This window comes from Ammospiza nelsoni, chromosome 8, assembly GCF_027579445.1.
Source record: "Ammospiza nelsoni isolate bAmmNel1 chromosome 8, bAmmNel1.pri, whole genome shotgun sequence".
Lineage (NCBI taxonomy): Eukaryota > Metazoa > Chordata > Aves > Passeriformes > Passerellidae > Ammospiza > Ammospiza nelsoni.
In genome coordinates, this window is record NC_080640.1 from 608,449 (window position 1) to 635,745 (window position 27,297).

Sequence of the window (27,297 nt, forward strand, 5' to 3'; positions counted from 1 at the left end):
CCCGCCCGCATCCCACCGGCCCGCCCCTGGCTCCCGCTCCCGGTCCCTCTCCACCTCACTGCCCGCATCCCCGGCCCCGCTCTTCCCCGCCCCGCTCCGCCTCACTGCCCGCATCCCCCGGCCCGCCCCCGGCCCCCGGCCCCGCTCCGCTCGGCCCGCCCCGCTGGGCCCCGCCCGCCTCCGCCGGCCCCGCTCCGCTGCCGCCGCCGTGTCCCCGCCCCGCCGCGCTGTGGCCGCCGCGGGCAGCGGGCGGGAGGCGGCGGCGCCGGGCGCTGCCATGCGGGCGGGCGGCGCCGGGGCGCGGGGCGGCTGAGGGCGGCGGCGGGGCCGGCCGCGGGAGCCGCCGGGCCGGCGGGGAGAGGCCGCAGGGCATGCCAGCCGCCTGCCCCGATGTTTCCCTGGAGCAAGTGGAAGAAGAGGATGGGAGCGAGCGCCTCCTCCTCCAAGAGACCCGTCTTCGACGAGCGAGAGGACGGTGAGTGCGGACCGCGATGCTCCGGGGTGCCCGCCCTGCCCTGCCCTGCCCGGGATGCTCTGCCCTGCCCTGCCTTGCCCTGCCCTGCCCTGCCCTGCCCGGGATGCCCTGCTCCGGGGCACTCTGCCCTGCCCTGCCCCGGCGGCGCCGTTGCTGCGGTGCCCCGGTTCCCAGCCCGGGGTGCCCTGTCCGGGGGTGCCCTGTCCCGGGGTGCCCTGTCCCGCGGTGCCCGTCCCGGGGTGCCCCGCCCGGCCCTGGGGTCCCCCGGCGGTGCCCCCGGCGCAGCGGGCGGCCGGGGCCGTGCCCGGGTGCGGGGTCCGGCCGGGCGTTGCCTCCCCGCAGGACGCGGGACCCTGCCCACGGACACCCCACGGGGGGCTGGGAAGGGGGCGAGGGGACGGCTCAGTAGCGAAGTTTCGGTCTGTGCACGGACAGCCCCGCTTGGATGGCCAAGTGCCGCCGGCATCAGCGCCGAGCACGGCTGCCAGTGCAGAAAGCGGCTCTGGGGCTTTCCCCAAAACACAGACTGGGGGGGTTAGGAATACGCCGTGAGGTAACACCGTTGCATTCGAAATTTCGGGTGCAGGGTGCAATTTCAGAGGAGCAAAGGAAGGAAACTTTGACTGCGGGTGGGGGAAGAGTCGGGAGAGCCATCGGGCCAGCGGACGGGTGCCGGTACCGGGGCACTCCTGGATGCTGGCTGGCCCTGTGGCACCAACCGAGCGCACACACAAATCCCTGTGTGTGTGGGGGTGCTGGAATTGTGCGCTGGATAAACCTGGGGTTCGATGTGCTGGTCTGGGTCTGAGTGCAGCGATGTGAGGGTCGGGGTCTGCTGGGATTGCCCTCGGTGAGGGGACCACACCTGTCTGTGCTGCTCTGGCAGCTGATGGGTTAAATCAGGCAAACTTTTCCTGGCACAAGAGCTGGTTGATTTCTCCAACACGTTTTTATTAGCAATTCACACTGAGCAAGCCGAGTAAAGACACTCAAATCGGAGGCTTCGCTGCAATTACATTCTGAAAACAAAATTTCTTTCTGAGAAGCTTTTAATTCTGCCCTGAGCCTGTGTGCAGCCAGCCAGGGTGAGGGAGCTCTGCAGCTGAATGGCTGCTGGCAGGAGCCTGGGAGCACCTCTCCAGGTACCTTCAATCAGCGCTTTTGCTGTGTCCCAGTTATTGGCACATTGCTTCCTTGATGTCTCCTGCTTTTCCATAATTCCTTGTTAGAATGTGCTCAGAGCAATTATAGTGTTGTTCCAGTGAACTCATATTTACTGTCATGGCACGGTTGCTATGGTGATCTCCTGAGACATCCCAATAACTTCCTTAGATAAAGAAGCCAGTTGATACTTGGCTTTGTGTGTGGCATAATGTGGAAGAGTTACTAGTGACAACAATATTATGAGAAATCAGTTAAAAATATAAAAAGGAAAAGACCGTTTGGTATGTCCAGTTTTGCCCGTACGTGGTTCCTTGTGCTGGATCTCTGCACAAGGATGAGCCTGACTGCTGAAATCCAGCAGATAATCCCTGTTAGTTTGTCAGGGTGTATGTAAATAGAAGGTTAACGTTTATTGTAGTCACTAGTAACACAACCAGCACTAAGATCACACTCCAAATCACTGCAGACCTTACAGTCTTTGTCCCTGACTGCCTGGGGACTGGTCTGGGGCTTCACTGAGTCACTGGCTCCTCTCACAGCGCTGTGGCTGGGGCAGCACGGGGGTGTCCTGGGGTGGGCAGGGATGTGCGTGGAACACCCGCCTCCAGAGGGTTCTCTGCTGTCCCCCTCTGTCAGGAATGGCCATTTCTCCTCAGCCTGGGGTGGGCAGGGATGTGTGTGCTCTCTCTGGTGTGGAACATCTGCCTCCAGAGGGTTCTCTGCTGTTCCTCCTGTTAGGAATGGCCATTTCTCCTCAGCCTGCCCCCGTGCAGCCCCAGGTCTCCTCTGGAGCAGTGCAGGAGCTCATGTGTCACACCCTGTCCCTGGCAGGCCACGGCTGCTGCTGTCCTTGGTGGGGTGTGTGGGCTGAGCTCTCCAAGCCTGGCTCCAAGGGTACACTTGGTATTCCAGAGTATGTCCTAAGGACCTTCTCTCAACCCTCCCCACTTTTCCAGCATCTTTTCTGTCAGTGCTGGCTGGGCTTGTTCTGTGGCAGAGATGGAGGCTGGGCTGGTTCAGCCGCTGTGTGGGGCTGGCTCCTGGTCCATCCAGGGCCAGGCAGCGCAGAGCTGGGCTCTGGGGATCCGTGCCCAAGGGCCAGCTCTGCTGCTCCCTCCTTGCTTCCCTTCCTGGCTGCTGTGCTGTCCCCATCCCCCTGTTCAGGAGCCTTCCCGTGGCCGTGGTGCCAGGTGAGGCCAGGTGTGCCCAGTGCTCTGTGTTGGGCACACCTGTCTGACCCCTTGGGGTGCCAGGTGAGGCCAGGTGTGCCCGCTGCTGTGTGTTGGGCACACCTGTCTGACCCCTTGGGGTGCCCTGCCCGCTGCAGCGTGCCCACCGTGCTCTTCCTGCTTGCTCACAGCCTGCCAGAGATTCTGGCATTTCACAACCGGGGTTCACTAGCAGGAAGGCTGACTGTGAGAGGCAGAGCCTGTGTGTTTGTGTGTGCTCCCAGGCAGCCCTGGCATGGGGAGATGGGTTCCTCTGGCTCTGGGAGCCGCTCTCCAGCTGGTTCCAGTCCCACAGAAAGCTGGCAAGCTGCACGTCCATCAGCTGGGAGGGAGCTGCAGCCTGTCCAGCTGGAGATGCTGCCCAGGGATGCCTTTGTGAGAGCTCAGTTCTGGCGAGGTGTATTGTACCCTGTTCATGAACACAGAAAGCTAATGAATGGAGGGGGAGGAGGAAAAACGAAGTAAGGGGAAAGGGATGGGAAGAAGAAAACAAGGCAAGAGAACAGAAGGGCTGCAGGGTGGAGGAAAATAAGGCAAAAAAACAGGAGGGCTGCAGGGTGGAGCCCTCGGAGCTGGGGTGTGCTGGAGTGAGGAGGGCTCGGTGAGCTGCAGTGAATCGTAGTGGGCTTGTGGGTTCTGCGTTACCACCATGGGCTGTTTTCCATCAGGAAAAACACACCCTTGTCTGCAGGGACTTTTCAGGCTTTGTTATTCATACCTGTAAGGATTTTTAACAACTCCTCCCTCGAGGAGTGGGTTTGTTCTCCAGCCCAAGGGAAGGGTGGGCAGTGCTTGTTTGCTGGCTGAGACACATCTCTCTGTGCAGGGCACGGGGCACTGGGGTGTCTCACAGAATCACAGAATCATTTGGGTTGGAAAAAGCCTCCAGGATCATTGAGTCCCAGCTGTGGCCACCAAGGGATCCCCACCCTGTCCCCAGCCCTGAGTGCCAGCTCCAGGTGCCACCTGCAGGGATGGGCACTGCAACCCTCCCTGGGCAGTGCCTGAGCCCCCTTTCCATGGGGAAATTCCTGCTGTGCCCGCCCTGAGCTGCCCTGGCCCCGCCTGAGGCCGTTCCCTCTGCTCCTGTCCCTGTTCTCCCCAGCTGTGCCCTCCTGGCAGGAGCTGGAGAGTGAGAGGAGGCACAGAAGTCATGAGGCTTCTTTGTCATTTGGGCAGGAATTATGCTGTTGTTCTGGGAAACAGCCAGGCAAGCTTTATTGACATCTCCCTCCTTTTTAGAAGAAAAAATACTGTTTTTTTCTTTTAAATTTATTTTTTATGCCAGGTGAGGAAAACCCGTAATTGTGAAGCCAATGGGAATGTTTCAACCCAGATATCTGGAAAATGCTTAGCAGAGTTGTTGGACTCGGGCACCAGGGCTGAGCAGGAGAAAATACAGGGCACACTTAGTGCTATTAGCATTGCCCACAGTTGTGTTACTTGAGAGAGGGGGGAAACCACAGCAAGATTTATCTCTCTTTGCAATTGTGTCTGAAGAGGAATTTCAAGACTGCATTTTGGATGTGGTTTTTCCTGAATCAAAGTGGTTTACTAAAAAAACTGTGTGTAAATATACATGAGAATCTGTGAAGCCATCTGCTGCTTTGTGCTGTGCTGTGCCTCCCCTCGCTGACACGAGGCCACTGGTCCAGGGTTCCTGTCCGTGTCCTGATGCTGAATTAGCTTTTTCTGCTGATGCTCAAGGTTTTAATGGTGCGACCCAGTGACTTTCATCATTATTAGTTTTTGTCTCAGTCGCTTTCCCCCCATCCCTTGTTTGACTCTACCAGAATGCAGATGGTGTTTTGTAAGGGGGTCGAGTGCAGGCGCCTGTGTTTATCCTACTTGCATCAAAATCAACTTTGAAATGCGTTCCCAGTTCTATAGCTCATGGCTGGAGCTCTCGCAGTGGAGCAGCCTGACTGTGGGAAGTGTGTGCTCAGGGCTGGCCTGGGTCAGGTGCAGTGTCCCTGGGTGCCATGTGCTTGTGATAGGTCTGGGGACATCCTGCTGTCCTGGGAGAGGGACCTGGGAGATGGATCCAGGGATCAGGAGAAGTGTTGTCTATCTCTCTTCTGAGGTGATCAGTGCTGGTCTTGGGGCAGCCAGCATGGCCTGGCTGTGTGCCCTGGTGCCCTGAGCATCGTCCCTGCTGCTGCTGGTGCCAGCCATGCTCCTCCTGCCCCGGCTGCTCCTCACAGAACCCGGCTGTCACCTCAGCTGGGCAGGGCTTGCGAGCCCTGGGCAGGAAATGTTGTCCTTTTATTGGAAATCTATGGTCCAGTGCCCAGTAAGGCAGTTGTAAAATCCCAAATACTACTTATTTGGGGTCGGATGCAGATGTGTTAATGTCCATGCTCTGCACACCACTGACTGGAGTGTTCCCTGCTCTGACTGCAGGGAGAGCTTTTCCCATGGCCTGACTTTGATGGCTGTGGGCTGGGAGCACAGATGCCTTCCCTGATATTTAAACACAAGGGAAAAAAGCCTTTCTGTGTTATCAAAGTGGTAGCTAAGTAAGCAGGCGGGGGGAGGAGGGAGTGGGATGGCAAGGAGGTGCCAGCCGAGCTGTGTTCAGCATCCTCAGCAGGGCTTTGCTCCGGCTGCGCCCGGCTCGGGGATGCTGTGCCCAGGGACTGGCTCCCTCTGGGCTCTCTGTGCCCAGCAGAGCCACTGCCCCTCGTTCCTGACAAGCACTGGAACCTTCCTAGGCGTGAAGCTTTGCCGTGTGTCATTAATGCAGAAATAGGTTAATCCTGGGAATTCGGCACTTTCAAGCCATGGAGGTGTGGGGTGCCGTGGGCAGTATGGGGTGACTGGCTCTGAGCTGTTTAATGGCTGTGCTGTCCTCACAGCAGGGCTGGCTCGAGTCTCAAGAAAAGCCATTCTCGAGGGGCTCGTGTGTCTGTGGAGATCTGAGGAGAGGAGATCAGGGTGAAATGAGTCCTCAGGGCAGCCGAGACTGTTCGCATGGAGCTGGAGTAACAAAAAAGGAACAAACACACCAGCAGTTTGAAGGACACTTGATGCATAGGGAGGGACAAGGACAATCAAGGAAAAGTCACTGGAAGTACCATTTGAGTGAAATATTAAATCAGATTAATACTTGTTGTATTCTGTGGAGGCAATGGTCCTCATGACCAGCTTGGAATGGCTTTCCTGTGGTTTGTGAATAACATGCAGGAGCACGTGGCTGGGGATGTGCCCTCCTTCCCCCATGTCCCCAGGGCTGGCGTGGTGACCTTCCCAGCAGGGCTGGCACTGCGCTGTGCAGGTGCTGGCACACCCCTCTGTACCAGCACCTGCACAGGGGTGTGTGCCAGCCCCTGCACAGGTATGTGCCAGCAAGGGGATCCGTGCTGGCTGGTGCTTCTCTCCTGAGCTGGTGTCGGGCCAGCCTGGGAGCGGCTCAGCTTCTCTGCACAAGAGAAGAGACCTGTCAGTGTCCTCTTTCCCTCTGCCACCGTTCTCCAGGAATTAAATTGCTCTCGGTGACAGTTGTGGAGAATTAGAAGTGCTTGGGAATGTGGGAACAGCCGTGTCTGAGCAGTGCCAGGCAATGAGGTGTGACAGTGTGACAGCGTGCCAGTGCTGATGGCTTCATTTACATCTCAGGTGCTGCTCAGGGCTCCCCCAGTACCTGGCAGAGCTGAGGACGTGCAGGCACTGAATGATGTTCAGAGTTATGTGCCTTGCTGGTTTGCCTGTGCCCATGAATCCTTACAGGCCCATGGTTAGCCCTGCTGTGTAATTAAATTAAATGAAATTAAACTGCAATGTAATGTCTTTATAGCTTTGCTGATGTTTCTGGAAGCTGATCAATGTCATCTATTAGTGCAGAAAATACCTTTGCTTGGTTCTATGGCTCCAGCAGAGAGCTGGGGGGCTCCTGAGGCTGGCGATGCCTGAGTGACTTGCAGGGTGACCTGCAAAGCACAGAGGTTCCTTGTTGTCCAAACCGGCACTTGGCTGCAGCTGAGCTGTCCCAAGGTACCAGTGGTATTTTGTGTTTCCATGGATGATGCGTGCACTGGAGCCCTGAGGAAGCCCCAGAGTGGCTCTGAGCAGAGTGGGGAGGGCAGGAGTGGGGCTGTGGGGGCATCGCAGGTTCTGCTGTGTCACTTGGGGTCTCCATTCCTGCCTCAGCTGCCTTTGCCCAGGAAAAAGGAATTCTTTCTCCTTTCCACTATTATCCTGACCATAACCCCCTCCTAACCCCTGAAAGAGAAAACGCACAACTCACAAAAGTTCCCATCCCTGCTTAAAATACTGGGGTGGGATTTGTGTCCTGGGATTTCAGAGGGATCCCTGGTGGCAACAAAAGGCCATCATATGAGTATTTCAGATATCCGGGCCGGGAAAAAACCCCAAGGAACAGGGAAACTTGGTAGAAACTGGGGAAGAAACTTAGATTGAGAATAACCTGTTGGAGTGTTTGGGAACCCAAGAGCTGAGGCAGCAGAGAGCAGCATTGGTGTGTAGGTGGGGCAGAAGGCACACGCTGGTTCCTTGCAGAATTCCTGTACTCTTAATTCTGTGTCTGACAAAGGTTAGGAAGGTGGGCTGGGCAGGCTGAGGCTGAAGCTCAGGCTCCTGCTCTCCGTGAGCATCAGGAGAAACATTTCTGGCTGAGGGGGAATCTGCTCTGGGCCCTGCTGCTGCATGGGCACCACTTCACCCACACGCTCAGGGTTTCGCTGTCAGGAGGATGTGGGATGTGGGATGTATGATGTGGGATATAGGATATGGGATGTGGGATATGGGATGTATGATGTAGGATATGGGATATAGTATATGGGACATAGGATGTGGGATATGGGATATGGGGTATAGGACATGGGATACAGGCCACCTCCAGTGTGGGAGATGTGGCACATTAGACTGCCCTGTGAAACAAGTGTCAGGGTCCACGGGAGAGCCACACACTGCCCCTTGGCTTTTTGTGCACTGGTTCCAGTCTTAATGGGAACTGGCAGGCAAGACCAGCCAGCAGGGAACACAGAAAATGATACACATTATGTTTGGATTGTTTGCACTGTTGGAGAACGTGCTTTATGCTTCACAGAAAATAGGGCCAAAGCTTGGTCCCCAATAATTTGCACTCTAAAGGCTCAATGCTGCATATGGTAAGCACATGAATAATTCATGCCCATGCAAACAGGCCCCATGATTTCACATTCAAGCCTGATTCTAGGTTTGCTCAGAACTTTGAACCAGCATGGATTAGTGGCCCTTCCAGCACAGAAGAGGCTTGGCAGGACCTTGGGCACAGGAGGGAGCAATCCCCTCTCCTGGCAGTGCTGGCTGTGTGTGGAGCCTCCGTGTCAGCCCTGCTGGGGTGGGCTGGCCACAGCCTGGGGTGCCTCTGGGCCTGGCTGGGACACGCTGGGGTTCCTGCTGTGCCCTGCTGCTCCTGTAACAGCACCAAGGTTTGGGGGAGCTGGGGTGATGCATGGGGCTGTGCGCCCAGCACAGAGCTCTGAGCTCCCCAGAGTGCTGCTCCTGTAACAGCACCAAGGCTTGGGGGAGCTGGGGTGGGTGCAGGCTGTGCCATGGGACAGGGGCAGGAGGTGCCAGCCTGGGGCTTTGCTGGGCTCCCTCTGCCAGGGCCAGCCCAGGAGCTCTGTGGCCGCCCCGGTGCAGTGTGGATGAGTGCAGGGCCAGGGGCTGCTGCTCTGCTCCATGGGTTTTATTCCTTGTGAGATGTGAAATGCCACAGCAGGAGCATCGCAAGCAGGTGTCCAAACAAGCACAGCTGCAGCGAGGCAAACTCAGGGATTGATTAATGAATACTTCCAGCCTGTTGTGTGTTTCGCTACACAGCTTTCTGATGTAAAGATCAATCTGTGGATTTTTAAAAAAAATAGCAGGTTTCTTTTAACTAGAACAAATTGCCTCTGTTTCTCAAAAGGCTGAGTAACATCAACAAACAGTTCAGTCTGTGTTGCCCCTCAGCACTACTTGGGAAATCATTTCAGCTAGTGCTTCTTCTGGCCTTGGTTTGGATTTTTCCATGCTCTGAGCTTGGCATCTCCGAGGGCACCCCTGCCTCCCCCTCTGCTCTCCAGAGGCCCCTCTGCTCCTCCTGCTCTGTGCTCTGTGGGGTTTTTCCATTGCCAGCCCTGCTGCTGCTCCCTTGCTGGGGCTGCCCGGGGTCAGTCCCTGGGGTTTGCTCCATGGTGTCCCAGGGAGGGTGGCACTGGGCAGGATGGGTGCCCTGGTGCCCAGTGCTCAGTGCTGGGATGCTGAGCTGGCACAGCCCCATCTGTGCTGGGCAGCACAGCCTCAGGAGCTGTGCAGGGTGAGCAGGGCTGTGCCAGGGGCCTGAGGGGCTGTGCAGGGTGAGCAGGGCTGTGCCAGGGCTCCAGGAGCTGTGCAGGGTGAGCAGGGCTGTGCCAAGGCCAGCAGTGCAGGGTGAGCAGGGCAGTGCCAGGGGCCTGAGGGGCTGTGCAGGGTGAGCAGGGCAGTGCCAAGGCTCCAGGTGCTGTGCAGGGTGAGCAGGGCTGTGCCAGGGCCTCAGGAGCTGTGCAGGGTGAGCAGGGCAGTGCCAGGGCCAGCAGTGCAGGGTGAGCAGGGCAGTGCCAGGGCCCCAGGAGCTGTGCAGGGTGAGCAGGTGGTGCCCAGCCCATGGAGGGTCCATGCCCCTGCTCCCCGTGCTGCTGCCAGCCCTGGCTCCCCCCCGTGGGTGATCCCTGACAGGAGATGTTCCCTCTCTCCAGAGCCAGAGCACATCACTGTGCTCCAGAGAATTCCATCACAGGAGTAGGATGTCTGCTTTCCCCAGAGGATTTGGACTTGGTGAATAATTCTGTTTGACATCTGCTGTGAATTTGGGTCCGCTCTCTTCTGGTGGAGCTGAAATGAATGCTGGGTGGTTGTGACCCATCCTGCAGGTGCAGGCGGGCCAGCCCAGTCCCTGTGAGCTCGGGTGGGGGCTGCCCATGGAGTGAATCTGTTCTGACACCTCCAGAAGGAAGATCAGGCTTGTTGTTGGACAAGGAGCTCCAAAGGGGATCACTGCTCCCACCTGGGCTCCAGCAAAATATCTTCAGGTACTCACACTCTCCTGTGGTGCTTTTTTCCTCCCCACATTTACTGTCACTGCCAGCACATGGCTGTGATAGCCTCTCTTTCACACTGTCCTGCTCCTAATTTTCCTTCTTTGCTGAAAAGAGCCTCTTCCATGGCCAGAGCTGTGGGAAATGCCTGCCCAGCTCAGTGAGTGTCAGAGGACAGACCTGCATGTGGGGACAGTGGTGGTGCCAGAGTCACCAAAGCCCTGTTGGTGCTGCCTGGGTGTTTGTTGGTGCTGCCCGGTGTTGGTGCTGCCTCAGTGTTGGTGCTGCCTGGATGTTGGTGCTGCCTCAGTGTTGGTGCTGCCTCAGTGTTGGTGCTGCCTGGTGTTGGTGCTGCCCGGTGTTGGTGCTGCCTGGGTGTTGGTGCTGCCCGGTGTTGGTGCTGCCTGGGTGTTTGTTGGTGCTGCCCGGTGTTGGTGCTGCCTCAGTGTTGGTGCTGCCTGGTGCTGGTGCTGCCTGGATGTTGGTGCTGCCTGGTGTTGGTGCTGCCTGGGTGTTATTTGGTGCTGCCTCAGTGTTGGTGCTGCCTGGATGTTGGTGATGCCTGGGTGTTTGTTGGTGCTGCCTCAGTGTTGGTGCTGCCTGGCTGTTGGTGCTGCCCAGTGTTGGTGCTGCCTGGCTGTTGGTGCTGCCTGGTGCTGGTGCTGCCCGGTGTTGGTGCTGCCCGGTGTTGGTGCTGCCCGGTGCTGGTGCTGCCTGGTGCTGGTGCTGCCTGGTGCTGGTGCTGCCTGGCTGTTGGTGCTGCCCGGTGTTGGTGCTGCCCGGTGCTGGTGCTGCCTCAGTGTTGGTGCTGCCTCAGTGTTGGTGCTGCCCGGTGTTGGTGCTGCCTGGCTGTTGGTGCTGCCCGGTGTTGGTGCTGCCTGGCTGTTGGTGCTGCCTGGCTGTTGGTGCTGCCCGGTGTTGGTGCTGCCTCAGTGTTGGTGCTGCCCGGTGTTGGTGCTGCCTGGCTGTTGGTGCTGCCTCAGTGTTGGTGCTGCCCGGTGTTGGTGCTGCCTGGCTGTTGGTGCTGCCCGGTGTTGGTGCTGCCTGGTGCTGGTGCTGCCCGGTGCTGGTGCTGCCCGGTGCTGGTGCTGCCCGGTGCTGGTGCTGCCTGGTGCTGGTGCTGCCTGGTGCTGGTGCTGCCCGGTGCTGGTGCTGCCTGGTGCTGGTGCTGCCCGGTGCTGGTGCTGCCCGGTGCTGGTGCTGCCCGGTGCTGGTGCTGCCTGGTGCTGGTGCTGCCTGGCTGTTGGTGCTGCCTCAGTGTTGGTGCTCTCCAGCCTCGGCCCTGCAGCTCCTGGAGCTGCTGCTGGTGCCCAGGCTGCCCTGGGGTCCCATGGAGCCCCAGGTGGGTTTGTGGCAGGCGGGAGGGCCAGGGCAGAGCAGCAGCATTCCCCAGCCCCTCAGCTGCTCTGCAGCAGCTCTGTGAGCAGCGCATCCCTGTCCCAGCCAGAGGTATTTTGGGAGCATGTCTGCTGCTCACGAGCCTCTGGGACAAAGATAGGACCATGAGCCCGAAATAGCACCCTGGAGTGCACACCCCACAGCGGCTGCTCTCGAGAGGGAAATCCAGAGTTTGTTTTCGAGCCATCATCGCTGTGTTGACAAGGCTGCCGTGGGGAAGCGGCCTCAGCTGGGATGTCTGAATTAGCTCCAGTACACACACTCAGTGCACACCGTTCCCAGGGCTCAGCAGGGACTGTGCCTTTGGGAACAGGTGTTCCACGCTGAATCCCAGAGCCCTGGGGCTGGGAAAGCCCTGCCAGCCCGTGGAGCCCCAGCTGTGCCCATGCCCACCCTGTCCCCAGCCCAGGCACTCAGTGCCACCTCCAGGGGACACCTGCAGGGATGGGCACTCCAACCCTCCCTGGGCAGTGCCAGTTCCTGAGCCCCTTTCCAAGCCATGGAGGAGCTGCTGGTGGAGGGTGTGCAGCCACCAACGTGCCCATGTTGAAAACCACAGCCCCAAAGCAGACATCACTGTATTTTCATGTATTTTCATGTATTTTCATGGTGCTGATCCATCCAGTTACCAAGACATGAGCCCTGCTGCCAGGTCAGCTCTTTTTCAGGGTTTTTTTTTTTCTGTTCTTTTTGATTTGCTTTCTGGGGCTCCAGCAGTGTGAAATGCTGCAGCAGAGACCATCCTTCAGTGCAGTGTGTGCAGCAGTGGTGGGAAACAAGGAAATGGCATTTCCCAATGAAATGTCTCTGCTGTTGCATCTCTTGCAGCTCAAATGCAGCATGGCTGGAGCACAGTTTGAGTTTTTGGTGTATTTCCCCAGTGCTCTGGCAGCTGTCACCAGCCCCAGCAGGAGGAACAGGACTGTCTTTCATGACCCACAATGAATTTGCTGGTGTGGCAAGTAGTAAAAGCCTCTTTTGATGGAAAACCAGAAGCAGCTGATTGTAGAAAATATTCTTAGGCTCTCTATGTTACAAAGAGTCGTTGTCCTGGGACTGTTACATATGGCAGGAAACTGCAGTGCTTCTGGATAAAGATTTGGGAAGAGCAGTGATGATCAGGAGACATAAAATCAATGATGGAATATGTGATATCAAAGAGAATGGGGTAGGTTGTTCCCCAAATGAGCTGTGTTTGTCTCAGACCTCTTAAACCCTGTTGTGTGATTTTTTAAAAAAAGGAATGCTGAATTCTGTCTTGTTTTCAGCAGTTTTTAAGTTCTCAGTTAAAAATGCTTGTGTGTGATCCATCACACAGTGGTCATTGCTGTGAGCCCAGCAGGTTTGTCACAATCCCTTGCTGTTTGCTGCTGCCTAGAACATAAAGTTAAGCAAGATGTGGGTGGCTCCTTCTCCTCTCTGCCCTGAGCAGCTTTTGTGGCTCTCCTTGGGTGCACAGAAGAAACCTGCCAGGTCTGAGGGCTTCAGTTACTTGTGGTGACTGATTTAATGTGGCTCTTTCTTGGAAAAGTGTTCTTAATTATTAATATTGCTGTTTCTTCTATTAATTAACATTTTAAGTCTTCCAAGTACAGTCGCAGAGCCTTCTCAAGTACTGAAGTTAGCCATGGTCTGTGTGCTTTGAGTGTCTGTGAGCTGTTTCCTGGTCTTTCAGTACAAAGCCCTGTTGTTTTCCCCTCTCCTCTCTCTGCAGGACGCAGTTGTGCGGTTGCAGGAGGGTGGGATGAGGTTACAGCATGAAAAAGGGCATTGGATTTCTGTTAGCAACTGGTGCATCTCTGGGATGGCTCGTTATTCTCTGTATTGCCATGGCAGCGGGAAGGGCTGGTCGGGGTGAGGGCAGGGTCCCCTGTGCCACCCCAGCCTGGCACTGGGACACGCTGGGCAGTCCCTAAAGGAGCTCCAGCACAGCTCTGCCCTCTGTGCACAGCCCCTTTGCTCTCGTTGTGCCTGAGCAGACACAGCCCTCCTTCACTTTGTGTGCCTCCCCTGCTCAGGTGAGATTCTGGAGCCAGCCCAGCCCAAAGCTGGCATCGTTCTGCCTGGAGCTGTGGGTGTGTCTGAGCAGAGAGCCTCCCCTCTGCCCCAGGCACAGCCCTGTCACTGCTGGAGAGAGGTCACACCTGTGTCTGAGGCAGGAATGAGCACCGAGCACGGGGCATGGCTGTGGTGCCACAGTCACACCAGGCACAGCCCTGTCACTGCTGGGGAGAGGTCACACCTGTGCCTGAGGCAGGAATGAGCACTGAGCACGGGGCATGGCTGTGGTGCCACAGTCACACCAGGCACAGCCCTGTCACTGCTGGGGAGAGGTCACACCTGTGTCTGAGCCAGGAATGAGCACCGAGCACGGGGCATGGCTGTGGTGCCACAGTTACAGGCACACTTGCAGAAGTGATTCTCTCTTTAGGATGGGGATGCACCATGGATGTTCCTGTCCGCACAGGTTCCCTTTCTGTGCCCCCGTGTGTCCCACACTGGTGTTCTCTCAGGATGTGTGTGAGGAGTGACTGGGGCTGTTCTGGCAGACAGATCGGGTTTCCCATGCGTGACCCCAGTGGGAGCTCCATCCCCCAGGAGTGTTTTTAAACCTTTCAGTGAAGCCCCACTGCTTGCAAGTCCTTTGTGTCTCACCACGATGCAAATGCAGCACAAGGCTTGCTGCAAAGTAGGTCTGTACTGTCGGTGTTGGTGTTGGGCTCGAGTGGAGCTGTGCAGTGCTGTCAGATCCGTGCCCTACATACCTCAATCCCTTCTGCAGGTGCTGCCAGGGGGTGTTTGGTCCATCAGATGTGGTACTGAAGTTGGTCCATCAGGATGTGGCACACCTCTGCCTGCAGGTGAACTCTTGGTTGTTTTATTGGCTCTGGCACAGAGGGTTTGCCCAGGTGTGCCCAGCCCAGCCCAGCAGGGATGCTCTTGTTGGTTTGCCCTTGGTGCTGAGTGTCCCTGTGGGTCACAGAGCCCTCTCTCAGGCCCGTGGGTGTCCAGGTGTCACAGATGTGGTGACAGAGTGTCCCTGTGGGTCACACAGCCCTCTCTGGGGCACATGGGTGTCCAGGTGTCACAGATGCCAGTCTGCCTGGTGAGTGGAAGTGACCATTCCTGTGCAGGGAGCCCCTGCTGCTGTGGGCTGGGAGCCCAGGCTGTGCTGTGCCCCCACATTGTCACAGGAGCCTGTGGGTGCCCTGGTAGGCACCCCTGCAGCTGGTGTGCTGGGACATGAGCTGGGAAGAGGCAGAGGGAATGGGAAACTGGTCCTGCTGTTGGAGCTTCTGCTGCTTTTAGCCTGATCACTTCACGTGGTTTGAAGCTCGTCCCCTCTGTTGGTCCCTCTGACACCCAGTGCAGGGCCGTGGCTGCCCCTGCATCCCAAACCTCTGTGTGTCCCCTGGGTGAAGGAGAAGCCTTGGGTGGCGTTAGGGGATCAGTGTGCCCCAGGAGGGACACACACACACACACAAATCCTGCACTGGTCCCCCTCTGGAGCCCAGGGCTGCCCTGGCACAGCGTGGCCAGCACCAGGGAGGTGGGTTTGGTGCCACACAGACCCCACGGCCTGGCTGAGATCACTCCTGATTAATGCACTCTGTGTTTGGAGGGCAGCGAGAGGCCTTTGAGAGGCACTCTGCTGCGGCTGCTGGGTGACACTAATTACTGGCAGTTAATTAAGAGGCAGTTGAGAGGAGAGCTCTGAGGGACGGTGGGGGCACAGGGTGCTCACTGGGCTGATCTCGGTACCCTGTCTGTGTGGCACCCCTGGCTGTGCCCCTCGGCCCTGCCATGCCCCATGGAGCTCGGGATGTGCCCGAGGCGCTGAGCTGCTCCCAGTGCCCAGCACCCCTGGTCACCCATCCCACCAGCCTCTGCCCCCTCCTGTCAGCCACGTCCACCCCAACACCTGCACCTTCCATTGCCACCGCAGATGTCTATCGGCAAATGAGCAAAATAGACGTTGCTTGTTTGTTTTGACGATTAGAGTAGAGATTTAATTACACTCCTTCCTCATATACTGCCGCATGTCATGTGGTGTGCTAGGCGTAAACAAAGATGTTCTGCTGCCGTGAGATATGGGTATTAAAGACACAGAGTGAGCCTGCAGCCTCAGCTCTGACACTGGTGTCAGTCAGCTGGGGCAGCTCCCAGCACCTGCACCCTGGTACCTGTGCTGTGTGCCAGCAACGGGCAGGGCTGGGCACAGGTGGCACCCACAGTGCTGGGGGACCCTGGGTACCTGTGCTGCGTGCCAGCAACGGGCAGGGCTGGGCACAGGTGGCACCCACAGTGCTGAGGGAGATAGGAAACAGAAATGTAAGAAAAGAGAGAAAGCCGCGTCTGTGTCTTCAATGATTTGAGGCAGCAGCTTCAGGTATCATAGCAGGAATACAACATTTCAGCTCTGAGTAAGTTCTCTGTTCAGAACAGTGGGGATCCTCAATGCCATCATGAAAAGGGCCCGATTTTCCTGCTCATCACTTGCTGCCTTTGAGGAATCTGTCTTAAAGCCTGAGCCTATTGTGTCGTGTGAAAGCAGCTGTAGCATTGTCTGGCAATGGCAAATTGGCAATGACTTTGCATTTCATAATTAGTTAACAAGGAATCATTTACAATGAGCACGTCTCTCAAACCCCATTGAAATGTGCAGCACACATTTGACATTATTAATTAAAAACAGGAACTTCAAACGCTCTCTGGCAGCAGCTCCATGGAGCCATTGACAGGGACGAGGCCAGATCAAGGCAAGGGTTTGAAATTCTTTCTGAAAAGGTACTTTGGGACTCCAGGGTTATCCAGGAGGGTGTAAGAGACCTCTGACTGTGTTTCAGATCCCCCAACCCTTATCCTGAGGCTCCCAAACAGGGCTCTGTGAGCTCCCCCACTCCCAGGGAAGGCCAGTCCATCAATTGCGTCCTGTCAGAAAACCTCTCAAAGAGATAATCTAGGGGGAAATATTTCTAGAGGTTCTTGTCAAATTACAGAGAGCTTTAATTAAATGAGTGCCCATTACTTAATGGCAATTATGGAGAGAAAATCCTTATTTCTAAAAGAGGCAAAGCTCCACTTTCCTATGGAAAATTTACTTTTTAAAATAATAAATTAAAGATGGATTATTCTGCTCCAGAACTGAAGCCCATCTGTGCTTTTGGGGGCCCATCATTGCTTTGGGGTGTCCATCAGTACTTTTGGGGGCCCATCAGTGCTTTTGAGTGCCCATCATTGCTCTGGGGTGCCCATCATTGCTTTGGGGGTCCTGTCAGTGCTTTTGGGGTGCCATCAATGCTTTTGGGGTGCAATCAGGGCTTTTGGGGTGCCCCTCATTGCTTTAGGGTGCCCATCCGTGCTCTGGGGTGGGAGCATGCAGAGCCCTGGGGGTCTGAGCCCTGCTGGCACCCCGCACGGATGCCAGCCCTATCCCTGTGTCGCCGCAGAGCTGCTGTGGCACTGAGCAGGAAAGCATGGCCCAGCCGTGCTGGTTTGGAAGCACAGCAGTGTTTTTGAGCCTTGCCTTACGTCTTTGGGGTATTTTTATCGTCTGCCTCATTCGAACGGGCTCAACTGAGTCATCCCATCCCCAGTTTAGATTTATGCTCCCTGTCCTCCCACTCCAGCAGGACCCAGATCCTGCTGGCACAGCCTGCTGCTGGCCTCGCTGGAGTCAGGGGAGTCTGCCATTGGATTATGTGGGCACTGGGTCAGGCGGTTCTGAATGTTTATACATTTTATTTAGCAGCCCTCTGAATTTAATGAGTGTCCATAACACAGTAATCCATAATTTATCTTAAATAAAGACAATAGATTAGGTTGCAGTTTAATTATTGCTTGTTTTTGTAGCTGTTGTGGGGTTTGTGTAACAAAATACAGAGAGGAAAAGCCACCTTCCCTAAATTCCAGCCCTTCCTTTGTGCAGGATTAGGGGCATAGCTGTACCCCTTTCAGTGGCACTGCTCCTGGCATGAAATGACAGGACTGTGGCTGAGCAGGTTGTGTCTGCTTTTGAAACTCCAGTAATCATCATTCTGATTCCTTGGTAATAGAGAATCAGGGGGTCACTGACACATTTTCTGTGCTTGCACTGACTGCAGGCTGTGACAGGAGCAGAGGGAACGGCCCCAGGCTGGGCCGGGGCAGCTCAGGGCGGGCACAGCAGGAATTTCCCCATGGAAAGGGGGCTCAGGCACTGCCCAGGGAGGGTTCAGTGCCCATCCCTGCAGGTGGCACCTGGAGCTGGCACTCAGGGCTCTGGGCTGGGACTGGGAGGGCTTTTCCAGCCCCAGTGGCTCTGGGATTCTGTGGTTTTCCTTCCACAGACACCTGGCTTGTGCTTATTTGGTGAACAAAACCCCTCCAAGTGGGACAATGGACAGCTGCTCCTCTTGCTCACTTCCAAATGGTGAATCTTGTATTTATGAGAGAGAGCTCCAAATATGGTCCATCTGGTGCAAGTTCCTCAGCTGTTCACTTCACAAGAAGAGAACGTTTCCGTGTCTCTGCCATGATGTTCACATGAGGAGCTGAGCCTTTTAAAGCTGTTCAGTGTTTTTCTTTGCTGAAGGGTTGTGTCCGTGTGAGAAATCCCTCTAAATCCTGCACCTTGTGTTCCCAAAAGAGCAGGTGTGCAGCCCAGGTGTTAAGCCCAGGCTCCCACAGGTGGCTCAGGTGGCCTCCCTGTCCATGTGCTCTGCTGGGAGCACTGGTGCAAGGCCTCTATTCCAGTTCTGGGCTGTGCTGTGAAGGTGCCAGGTTTGTTCAGTGGGGCACAACCAGGCAGAGCTATGGTGCTGTGGGTGTCCAGGGCTCAGGGCAGCTGTGGGTGCTGGTGCTGTGGGTGCTCAGGGCAGCTGTGGGTGCTGGTGCTGTGGGTGCCCTGGGCAGGTGTGGGTGCTGGTGCTGTGGGTGCTCAGGGCAGCTGTGGGTGCTGGTGCTGGTGCTGTGGGTGCTCAGGGCAGCTGTGGGTGCTGGTGCTGGTGCTGTGGGTGCTCAGGGCAGCTGTGGGTGCTGGTGCTGGTGCTGTGAGTGCCCAGGGCAGCTCAGGGTGCTGGTGCTGGTGCTGTGAGTGCCCAGGGCAGCTGTGGGTGCTGGTGCTGTGGGTGCTCAGGGCTCAGGGCAGCTGTGGGTGCTGATGCTGGTGCTGTGGGTGCCCAGGGCAGCTCAGGGTGCTGGTGCTGGTGCTGTGGGTGCCCAGGGCAGCTCAGGGTGCTGGTGCCGCTCCTGCCTGGGGAGCTGGGGGCTGATCCCAAGGGTGCTGTTTGGGGGAACCACCCCATTCCCCCCATGGCTCCCGGGCTGGCTCCAGTGCCTGGCAGCTCCTCTGGGTCAGCTGAAGCTCCAGTGCTGGATGCCATGGTTAGAGATGGGTGTACAAAAAGCTTTAGGAAGTGCAGGAGGAGCTTTTTGCCAGGGATTTTAATTTTGCATTGAGTGTAAGGGAGCGGAAGGAGTCAGACAGAGTCAGGAGAGCGGGGAGCTGCCCAGAAATAATCTCCTGTCTTTGCCTCTGAGAGCTCTGAGAGTTTCTGATTGATTTCAGCAGCACTGGAGCCTGGAATGCAGGAAAGTTGCAGGAGATGTGGTAGGTCAGAGATGAGATGGTTTCAAGGGTTGTGATGTGAGAGCTGCTAAGAATAGAGCGTGGCAGGGACAGAGCAGTGTCAGGCAGGCTGAGGGCATGGATCTCCTGCAGATCAGCAGCTCTGGCCGTGGCAGCAGCTGCAGGGATGAGGTTTGGGGGAAATTCCTTAGAGAGCTGCCCTGCAGGAGCAGCAGTTGCCCTGGAACTGGGCTGTGTGATCCACAGTAAAGCCTGGACGTGGCAGCAGCCTGGGGAGGGGCTGGGGGGACTCTGCCCAGGGACCTCGAGCTGAACGTTGGCACCAGGTGACAGTGCAGAGGGATGGAGACACCTTCTGCTGCTGCAAAAGAGGCACTGGCTGGGTTAATACACAGGAAGGAAGCAGTGGTTGGAGGCTGTGGAGGGTTTGCTGGTGGCATGGACAGCCAGCTCCATGGGGCAGGCTCCCAGGGCCAGCACCGCATCAGGAGCTCCTCAGGGTCTCCTCATGGTGCACATGGCCAGCTGGGTAAACAAAACCCTCTGCAGGTGTATCTGCAACTTAATGCTTTTCCATAAAATATTCATTATTCCATTTCGGAAACTAATTTTTGCTGAAAATTATTTCTTAAGAATTCTTGATCACCTCAATTAGAAAGAAGAACAATTCCAGCACACTCAGAAATGCACTGGCATAAATGGGAATAAAAGCTTTTGGTTTCCTGTGCTGCCTGGCAGTCGGGGTGTGCTGCGAGCAACTACTGCAATTGCCATTTCCATAGCACACACACGCACACACATTAAATTTTGATTCACATCTCTGACATCTAGAAAATTGCTCCTTAACAAAAGGAACATTATAGGCATGCTACAAAATACAGGCTTGGTCTGGCCACACTTTGGATAACTCTACCCTATTCTTTAGAAAATTGGTTTTATTGCTGATAATTGGGCTAAAAGGAAGACTATTTAATCCTGGCCAACCCAACTTTCTGGGACATTAAGTTCTAATAGGCAGATATAAACTGGTCTTAATAGATGAATCTGACATCATCTGGCTGCTTATTAACTATTAAACCTTGTTTCAGTAATTCTCTTGGCAGCTCTGTGTGTGTTGCCATAGTTTCTTTGTTAACAGAGCAAGACATTAATGCATTTTGAGTACTTCTTGCCCAAAAGACATGGAAAAACACCTTATGTTTAAAGATGCAAAGCTCTGCCTGTTCTGTGGCCCTGCAGCTGGTGGCACTCGGGGCGTGGCTGTGCCCAGGAGCCTCCCTGGTGCCACCTGGGCTGTGCCACCTGGGCTGTGCCACCTGGGCAGCCAGCTCAGAATTGCCTTGGTACCAGGGGCCGGGCAGCAGAGGGGAGTGAGGTGTGTCTGGCTGGGGACACCTGGGGACACACAGGGATGGGGCTCAGCAGGCTCCTGCCTCAGGGGCCATTCCCCAGCTCTCCCCTGGGAATTGGGCTGTGTCCTCTCCATTCCCCTGGGATTTGGGCTGTGTCCTCTCCATTCCCCTGGGATTTGGGCTGTGTCCTCTCCATTCCCTCTCCCCTGGGATTTGGGCTGTGTCCTCTCCATTCCCTCTCCCCTGGGATTTGGGCTGTGTCCTCTCCATTCCCCTGGAAGCTGGGCTGTCCTCTCCATTCCCCTGGGAATTGGGCTGTGTCCTCTCATTCCCTCTCCCTGTTGCACCTGCCATCCCTGTGAGAGCCATCCCCATGGGGGCACCTGGGCAGTGTGACCATGGCCACGCCAGCCTGGGCTGGAGCTGTTGGAGGGCTCTCAGTAAACATGAACAACATCCAATTGGTTTCTTCTCCTTGTCTGGGGGGTAGATCAATCTGGAGGATAAATAGGCTGAAATCAACTCCTGTCTTTGAGCTGACAGTCATCAGCTTCAGCCTGAACCTACTGAGGGAAAATCTGTGGGGGATCTGTACAGTAGTCAAAGGCTTTTCTAAGTAATTACAGGCTTAAGGGAAGTTGTAGCATTGGATAGTGACAAGTGGTATTTATTCCATATTTTGTTCAATATTGTAAATTACATATTTATTTTAAAAATAACAGGCATCAGCTGGACCAGCATCTCCTCCTGCACTGGGGATGCAGCAGCAGCTGCCTCTGGACTCCCCAGCTCCTGCCAGAGCCAGTGGAGTCAGCCAGCAGTTAACATGGCAGTTTTTAAAGGAAAAACAATTGCCTACGGATCTGCAAAGTCAACCTTGGTTTGCCTGAGCAGCTGGGAAGGGCCTTCTGTGGAGAGGTTCCTGTTTGGGGATGATTCAGTGTCAGCGCTCGGTTCCGTTTCCCTGGGAGATGCTTGGTAGGAATTGCAAACGGGTAGCTGAGACACTGGCATTGTTTACAGGCAGGGCTGCAGTGCTGCTCTGGGTGGGATTTGGGCTCTGCTGGGCAGCTCCGTGGCCATGGCACAGAAGGGATTTGGGCTCTGTGCTGGGGATTTGGGCTCTGCTGGCAGCTCCGTGGCCATGGCACAGAAGGATGAGGAGCTCAGGGCAGGGAGTTCTCCTGTGCCCGGTGCTGTGGCCAAGCTCTGGTTGCACAGGCTGTTCTGTCCCTGCTGGAACTCTGTCCCTGAGGTGCAGCTGGGTGGGGAATGGCTCAGCCCAGCCCCGGGGCTGGGAGGGGAGCAGGGTTCTCCAGCACTCAGGGCCTGGTTGTGCTCCCAGCGCACTGACAGCCCTCATTCTGCGCTGGGCAAGCACAGCTCCAGGGCTGGGATAGAAACCTCCCAGCAGTTTAAACACCTCCTGGAAAACTGCCCCGCAAAGGGGAGGAAAAGGCGAGAGAAAGAGGAATTTTTGGAAATGCAGAACTTTTTTCCCTATGGCCCCACGAGTATCATTTGTGCTGGGGTGAGGCTGTGGTGGGACACTGGTCTCCAGCTGGAAGGGACAATCAGGTTGTGCTCTCAGCTTTCCCAGGAAGGGTGTATCTGTGTGCCTGTCAGACCCTGGAGCTCCATCCTTACCATGAGCTCCGCACTTGGCCCCTCCCCTTGCAGCAAATGTACATATTCTCCATTGTATGAAGATATATATATGTAGCCATTATAATGGCTTTTTGGTATTTCTGGATACTAGTAGGCTAATTTAAGAAACATTTAGTCTTTTACTCTCTGTTTCTTGATCAAAAGGAAGTAGATTTTGAACAATTTTTTTCCCCAGGAGGTAGAAAATAGTATTTGCCTTCAGGGAATAAAAAAGAGAACACTTTCTGTTCATTAAATCTATCTGAAAAATGCTCGAGATGTCAAGTGTGAAAACAGAGGCTGAGAGAAGGGAAAGGTTTTGATTTCATTCAATTGATTCTACAGTTTATCAGGAATTTGTTGAATTTGATATTTCACTGCTGTTCACAGTGAGATGTGACCCAGCTGTAGGGAAAGCAGAGGGTGTGTGAGGAGATGGGGAGGGATCTGGGCAGTGCCACAGGCAGGTGAGAGCATGGGATGGCCCCCAGTGCTGTCCCCAACTGCTTCTTGAGAATGGCTGCTCCCCTTCTTTTCTCTTTGGGGGTAATTGCACAGTTTGAGCAAAGGCAGGGCTTCATTGGCGTATTTTGGGTATTTCAAAGTTATATTTATGGCGTTTTATAGGAGTTCATTCCCTTGTCAGTTTACTTGGGTGCTTTTGGCATCAGCTGGATGCTGGGTTTGAGGTTTTTCCTGTTTGGAGGTGAGTCATGGTGTGGCTTCACTGTGCACTGTCCTGGCAGGCAAAGGGGGCTCAGAGAGCCTGAGAGCTGCCAGAGGTGTGTTTTTAATCACTCTGGTTCGCTGAGAACCAGGATGTGATAAGAGAGGTTGAGACCTGCCAGAGGTGTGTGTTTAATTGCTCTGGTTTGGTGATAGCCAGGGTGGGATAGGAGAGCCTGTGGGCTGCCAGAGGTGTGTGTGTAATCACTCTGGTTTGGTGATAGCCAGGATGGGATGGGAGAGCCTGAACCCTGCCAGAGGTGTGTGTGTAATCACTCTGGTTTGGTGATGGCCAGGGTGGGATAGGAGAGCCTGAACCCTGCCAGAGGTGTGTGTGTAATCACTCTGGTTTGGTGATGGCCAGGGTGGGATAGGAGAGCCTGAACCCTGCCAGAGGTGTGTGTGTATTTAATCACTCTGGTTCACTGATGGCCAGGGTGGGATAGGAGAGCCTGAACCCTGCCAGAGGTGTGTGTATTTAATCACTCTGGTTTGGTGATAGCCAGGATGGGATGGGAGAGCCTGTGGGCTGCCAGAGGTGTGTGTGTAATCACTCTGGTTTGGTGATAGCCAGGGTGGGATAGGAGAGCCTGAACCCTGCCAGAGGTGTGTGTGTATTTAATCACTCTGGTTTGGTGATAGCCAGGGTGGGATAGGAGAGCCTGAACCCTGCCAGAGGTGTGTGTGTATTTAATCACTCTGGTTCACTGATAGTCAGGGTGGGACAGCGAGTGCCAGCCCCGGCAGTCCTGGCTCAAGGGCTGCCCTGGTTCTGTGGAAATCAGTGATTGTGTGCAGGTTGTGGGTGTGCAGCTGCTGCTCAGGACACTGTCAGAGAGGAGCTGCTGTAAATGCAGCGCATCACAGCCGCATCACCGGGAGGATAAATCGCAGTGACAGGTACCAGGAGCCCTCAGCTCCAGATGGCACCGTCTGCTTGTCTGCCACACTGATCCTGGGCTTTTCCAAATGCAGATTCTCTTTGTCTCCCCGTGGCATCCCTGTCACCAGGAGAACTGGGAGGAGGCTCCCGGTGGGTTTCTGGCAGGTTCCTGCTGTGCTGGCACCGGGCACTGGGCACTGGGCACTGGGCACCGGCTCTGCCAGGCAGGGCGGCTCCACTCCCGGGCATTGGTGCCTGGAGAACGGAGCGCTCCTGCCCGGAGCTGGGCGCCATGACCATGGGCATCTCCTCCCTCACACAGCCATGCCCACCTGCACATGGTGATCCCAGCATCATCTCCCTCACACAGCCATGCCCACCTGCACATGGTGACCCTGGGCATCTCCTCCCTCACACAGCCATGCCCGCCTGCACATGGTGATCCCAGCATCTCCTCCCTCACACAGCCATGCCCGCCTGCACATGGTGATCCCAGCATCTCCTCCCTCACACAGCCATGCCCTCCTGGAACTGGACAGGGATCCATGGGCTGGCTGGGGAGCAGCACAGGAGCCTGCTGCTGCTTTTCTGCCCGTGTGCAGAAGCTTGGGCTGTGGCTGAGATCCAGAGGGGTGCACAGCTCCTGGGGCAGTCCCCCGAGTTTGGAGTCATCCTTCAATCAGCAGTATCTTGATGGCAGTTTAATGGTTTGAATATTTCTTTTTGCAGACTCGTGAGGCAGCTGAGCAGTTTCTCAGAGCAGGGTTCCCTGAGGCCGTTCCAAACAGGCACTGCTGGTACTGCAGCCACAGAGCCCAGTGTTTAACAGAGAGCCCAGCAGCTCTTGGGCCCACACAGCTCTGCCTTGCTTTCCGCAGTGGCTTCAGCCTTGCAGATGTTTGTGTCCATGGGCTGCTGGTCCATGATCAGAGTGTCTGCTGAGCTTCCAGGGGCACAGTGTACTCTGTGGTCCTGCCTGCCAGGCCATGCCCGCTGTGTGCCCACTGTCTGCTCCTCGTGTCCGATGTGCCTGGCTGGGACACGCCTCGGGGCATGGGCAGGGGTGCTCAGAGCCATCCCAGCCCTGCCTGCTGCAGGTGCTGCTGTGCCTGCACTCCTGCCTCTGCTGCCCGGGGCTGGGAGTGCTCATGGAAATGCTGCATGGGCTGTTAACAGCAGTATGGAGACCTCATATTGGCTACCAGGGAAATTCCTCCCTGGAAAGGGCTGCCCAGCCCTGGCACAGCTGCTCAGGGCAGCGCTGGAGTCCCATCCCTGGAGGGATTTGAAAACCCTTGTGGATGTGGCAGCTGGGGACATGGGTTAGTGGTGGCCTTGGCAGTGCTGGAGGTATGATTGGACTCAATGGTCTCAGGGGACTTTTCCACCCTAAACAATTCTGTGATTCCGTGGGCAGCACTTTCTGAGCTTTTTTCCTTTCTCCCAGCAAACACAGTCGGGTTTTGCAGAGTCACAGGAGCGAGCTGTCTCACAGAGCCTGGGTGCGCAGCGTGGCTTCTGGAACATTTTGTTTTCAGTTTAGACAACACTGGAAAAGTTGCACTTGGCCCCCCAGGAGTCCTAATTAGCTCCATCAGTGAACGTACATGGGAATCATGAAATGTGTGTGCTTGGGTTTAGCTAAGGAGGAAGGAACATCAAGAGCCGCCTGACTGCACGTAATTAAGTTGAAAGCATGAAGAGTTAATCCTGCTGTGAATTAGAATTTGTGCCGTTTGAGTGTGAACTCCTCAATACACGGTGCTAAAAGTTGGTGGGAATTAGTGTAAGCTGTTATTGAGCCGAACAATCGGAACAAGCTGAATGCTGGAATATGGTTGGGAGCAATACTATTATTAGCACCCTGTTCCTGAGTTGGTAATGATCTCTTTGACCTGCCATGGGAACAAATGATACAGTAATTAATCCACTGCATATGGCAGGGCAGCTGCGCTGTGTTTCAGCACCCCTCTCGTGGTGTGAATCACAAACAAACAGTGTCCGGAGCACAGAGCCAGGCTGCAGGGACTGGCTGTGCCAGGGCTGGGCACTGCAGGGCTGGCCCATGCTGAGGGTGCTGGGCTCTCTGGGCTGGCTTAAGGCAGGTTCTAATGGTGCTCAGACTGAGCTAAACCAGACTGGCTAACCCAGACCGAGCACGCGGCTGCTGCAGCGGGTGGCACTTCCCAGAGCCTTGCGGGGAGAATCTGTGTCCCATTAAAGTCAGTCACAAACGTCTCCTGAGGATTCCAGAGGGCAAAGCATGCCCAAGCTCTGCCTTTGTGCATAGAGGACCTCTCCTCATTGCTTTTCCCTTCTCTGTCCCTGGGAGCTGCAGCCGTGCCCCACGGGCTGCAGCCTCTCCAGCCTGGGGATGATTCTGCTCCACTCTTTGCTCCGTTCCTGTGGGCAGCAGGAGCCCCTGTGTCGGTGCTGTGGGTGGCACAGCTCGGGGACACTTGGCACTGCAGAATGTTCAACGAGCAGCGCAGCGAGCCAGGCAGCGCGATTCACTCTGGATCGGCGATGGCACCGGCAGCAGAGCACAGGGCTGGTGGCTGTCCATGTCCTCGGTGGCATCGTTGAGGTCATCCATCCTCTCCATCCTCCCTTGCACCTGCCCCACTCAGTTTCCTTCCCTCCCCTGCCTTCAGGATGGGCTCAGTCTTGATTTTCCTCTGTCTCATCACTTCTAGTGATGGTACTGTGCATTCCCAGCCCGGGAAATATGCAAGGCCAGGCTGGATGGGGCTTGGAGCAGCCTCTTCTAGTGGAAGGTGTCCCTACCCATGGCAGGGGATTGGAACTGGATGAGCTTTAAGGTCTCTTCCAAGAGAACCAGTCTGTGAATCTTTGATGCTATTTAAGGTCTCCTGCTTTGTGCTCTCATGTGCCACTTGTGTCCCCTGGGCTGTACTTTGGTTTCATGTGCCACTTGTGTCCCCTGGGCTGAGTCCCTGCAGGCACCAGCGTGGTCTCCAGGTAATCCAGTGCTGGCTCTGCCTGTGCAAAGCACAGCAGGGGCACAAAGCCTGAACTGGGCCCTTGTTCTTGTTTCTCCCAGTGAGGGGAAATTCCTGTGGACCCAACAGACAGCAGCAGCCTGGGCATATCCTGGCTGGCAGCTTGCTGAGAGCAGGCCTCGGCCAATTGTGTTTTGTTTGGGGATGTGTAAAACCAGAAAGTTAAATGTGCCAGCAAGAAGTTTTGTTGTTTTTTTGGTTTTTTTTTTTTGTCACATTAAAATCTGTTTATTTTGGAGATATTTAGGTAGCAAAAATGAAAAGAAGGAAAACTACAGCCTGCTCCCCCTTTCAAGGCAGGTGCAAGCCCTTCCTGGCCTAGGGCAGTGGTTGGCAGCATCCTGGCTGGGCTCCAGCAGGATGGAGCCTTCCCAAGCCAGGGTGGTGCCATTGGAAAACTGGGGTTGTTTCCTTTGCAGTTATCATTAAAGCTTTGCTCGGGTTTACAGGAACATCAGACAGAAGTTGGTCTGTTAATATTTCTGCTGGGTACAGTTTATTAAAAATGGAAAGTCAGGGCACATGGTGGAGACAGTGGGAGCAGCATGAAAAATGCAGACTGTTTAAATTTGGCCCATCCTCACGTGGAGCAGAGCTTAAAAATGGAAACTGGGGAGGGGAGCAGATGAAGTGTATGGTAATTCTTCTATGGGATGAGCATGACCTATTTCTGTAAGTCATTCTTGGCTGCCAGCTCTAAGAAATGAAAATGTATTTTCTGAGCAGTGAATAATTTAGCAACTTTGAAGTGATTAACATAGAGGAGAGG

The 27,297-nt window shown here is 55.5% G+C and overlaps 1 protein-coding gene across 1 annotated transcript in view; it reads left to right on the plus strand.

Moving 5' to 3' along the window:
• The first annotated feature begins 394 nt into the window (after positions 1-394).
• The window catches only part of STK32C (serine/threonine kinase 32C), a 69,237-nt gene continuing 42,334 nt past the window's right edge, over positions 395-27,297 (plus strand). Inside the window, exon 1 of the mRNA XM_059477496.1 lies at positions 395-475. Within this exon, the coding sequence (XP_059333479.1) occupies positions 421-475 (55 nt within the window). The 5' untranslated portion in view covers positions 395-420. The remainder of the gene's footprint in view (positions 476-27,297) is intronic.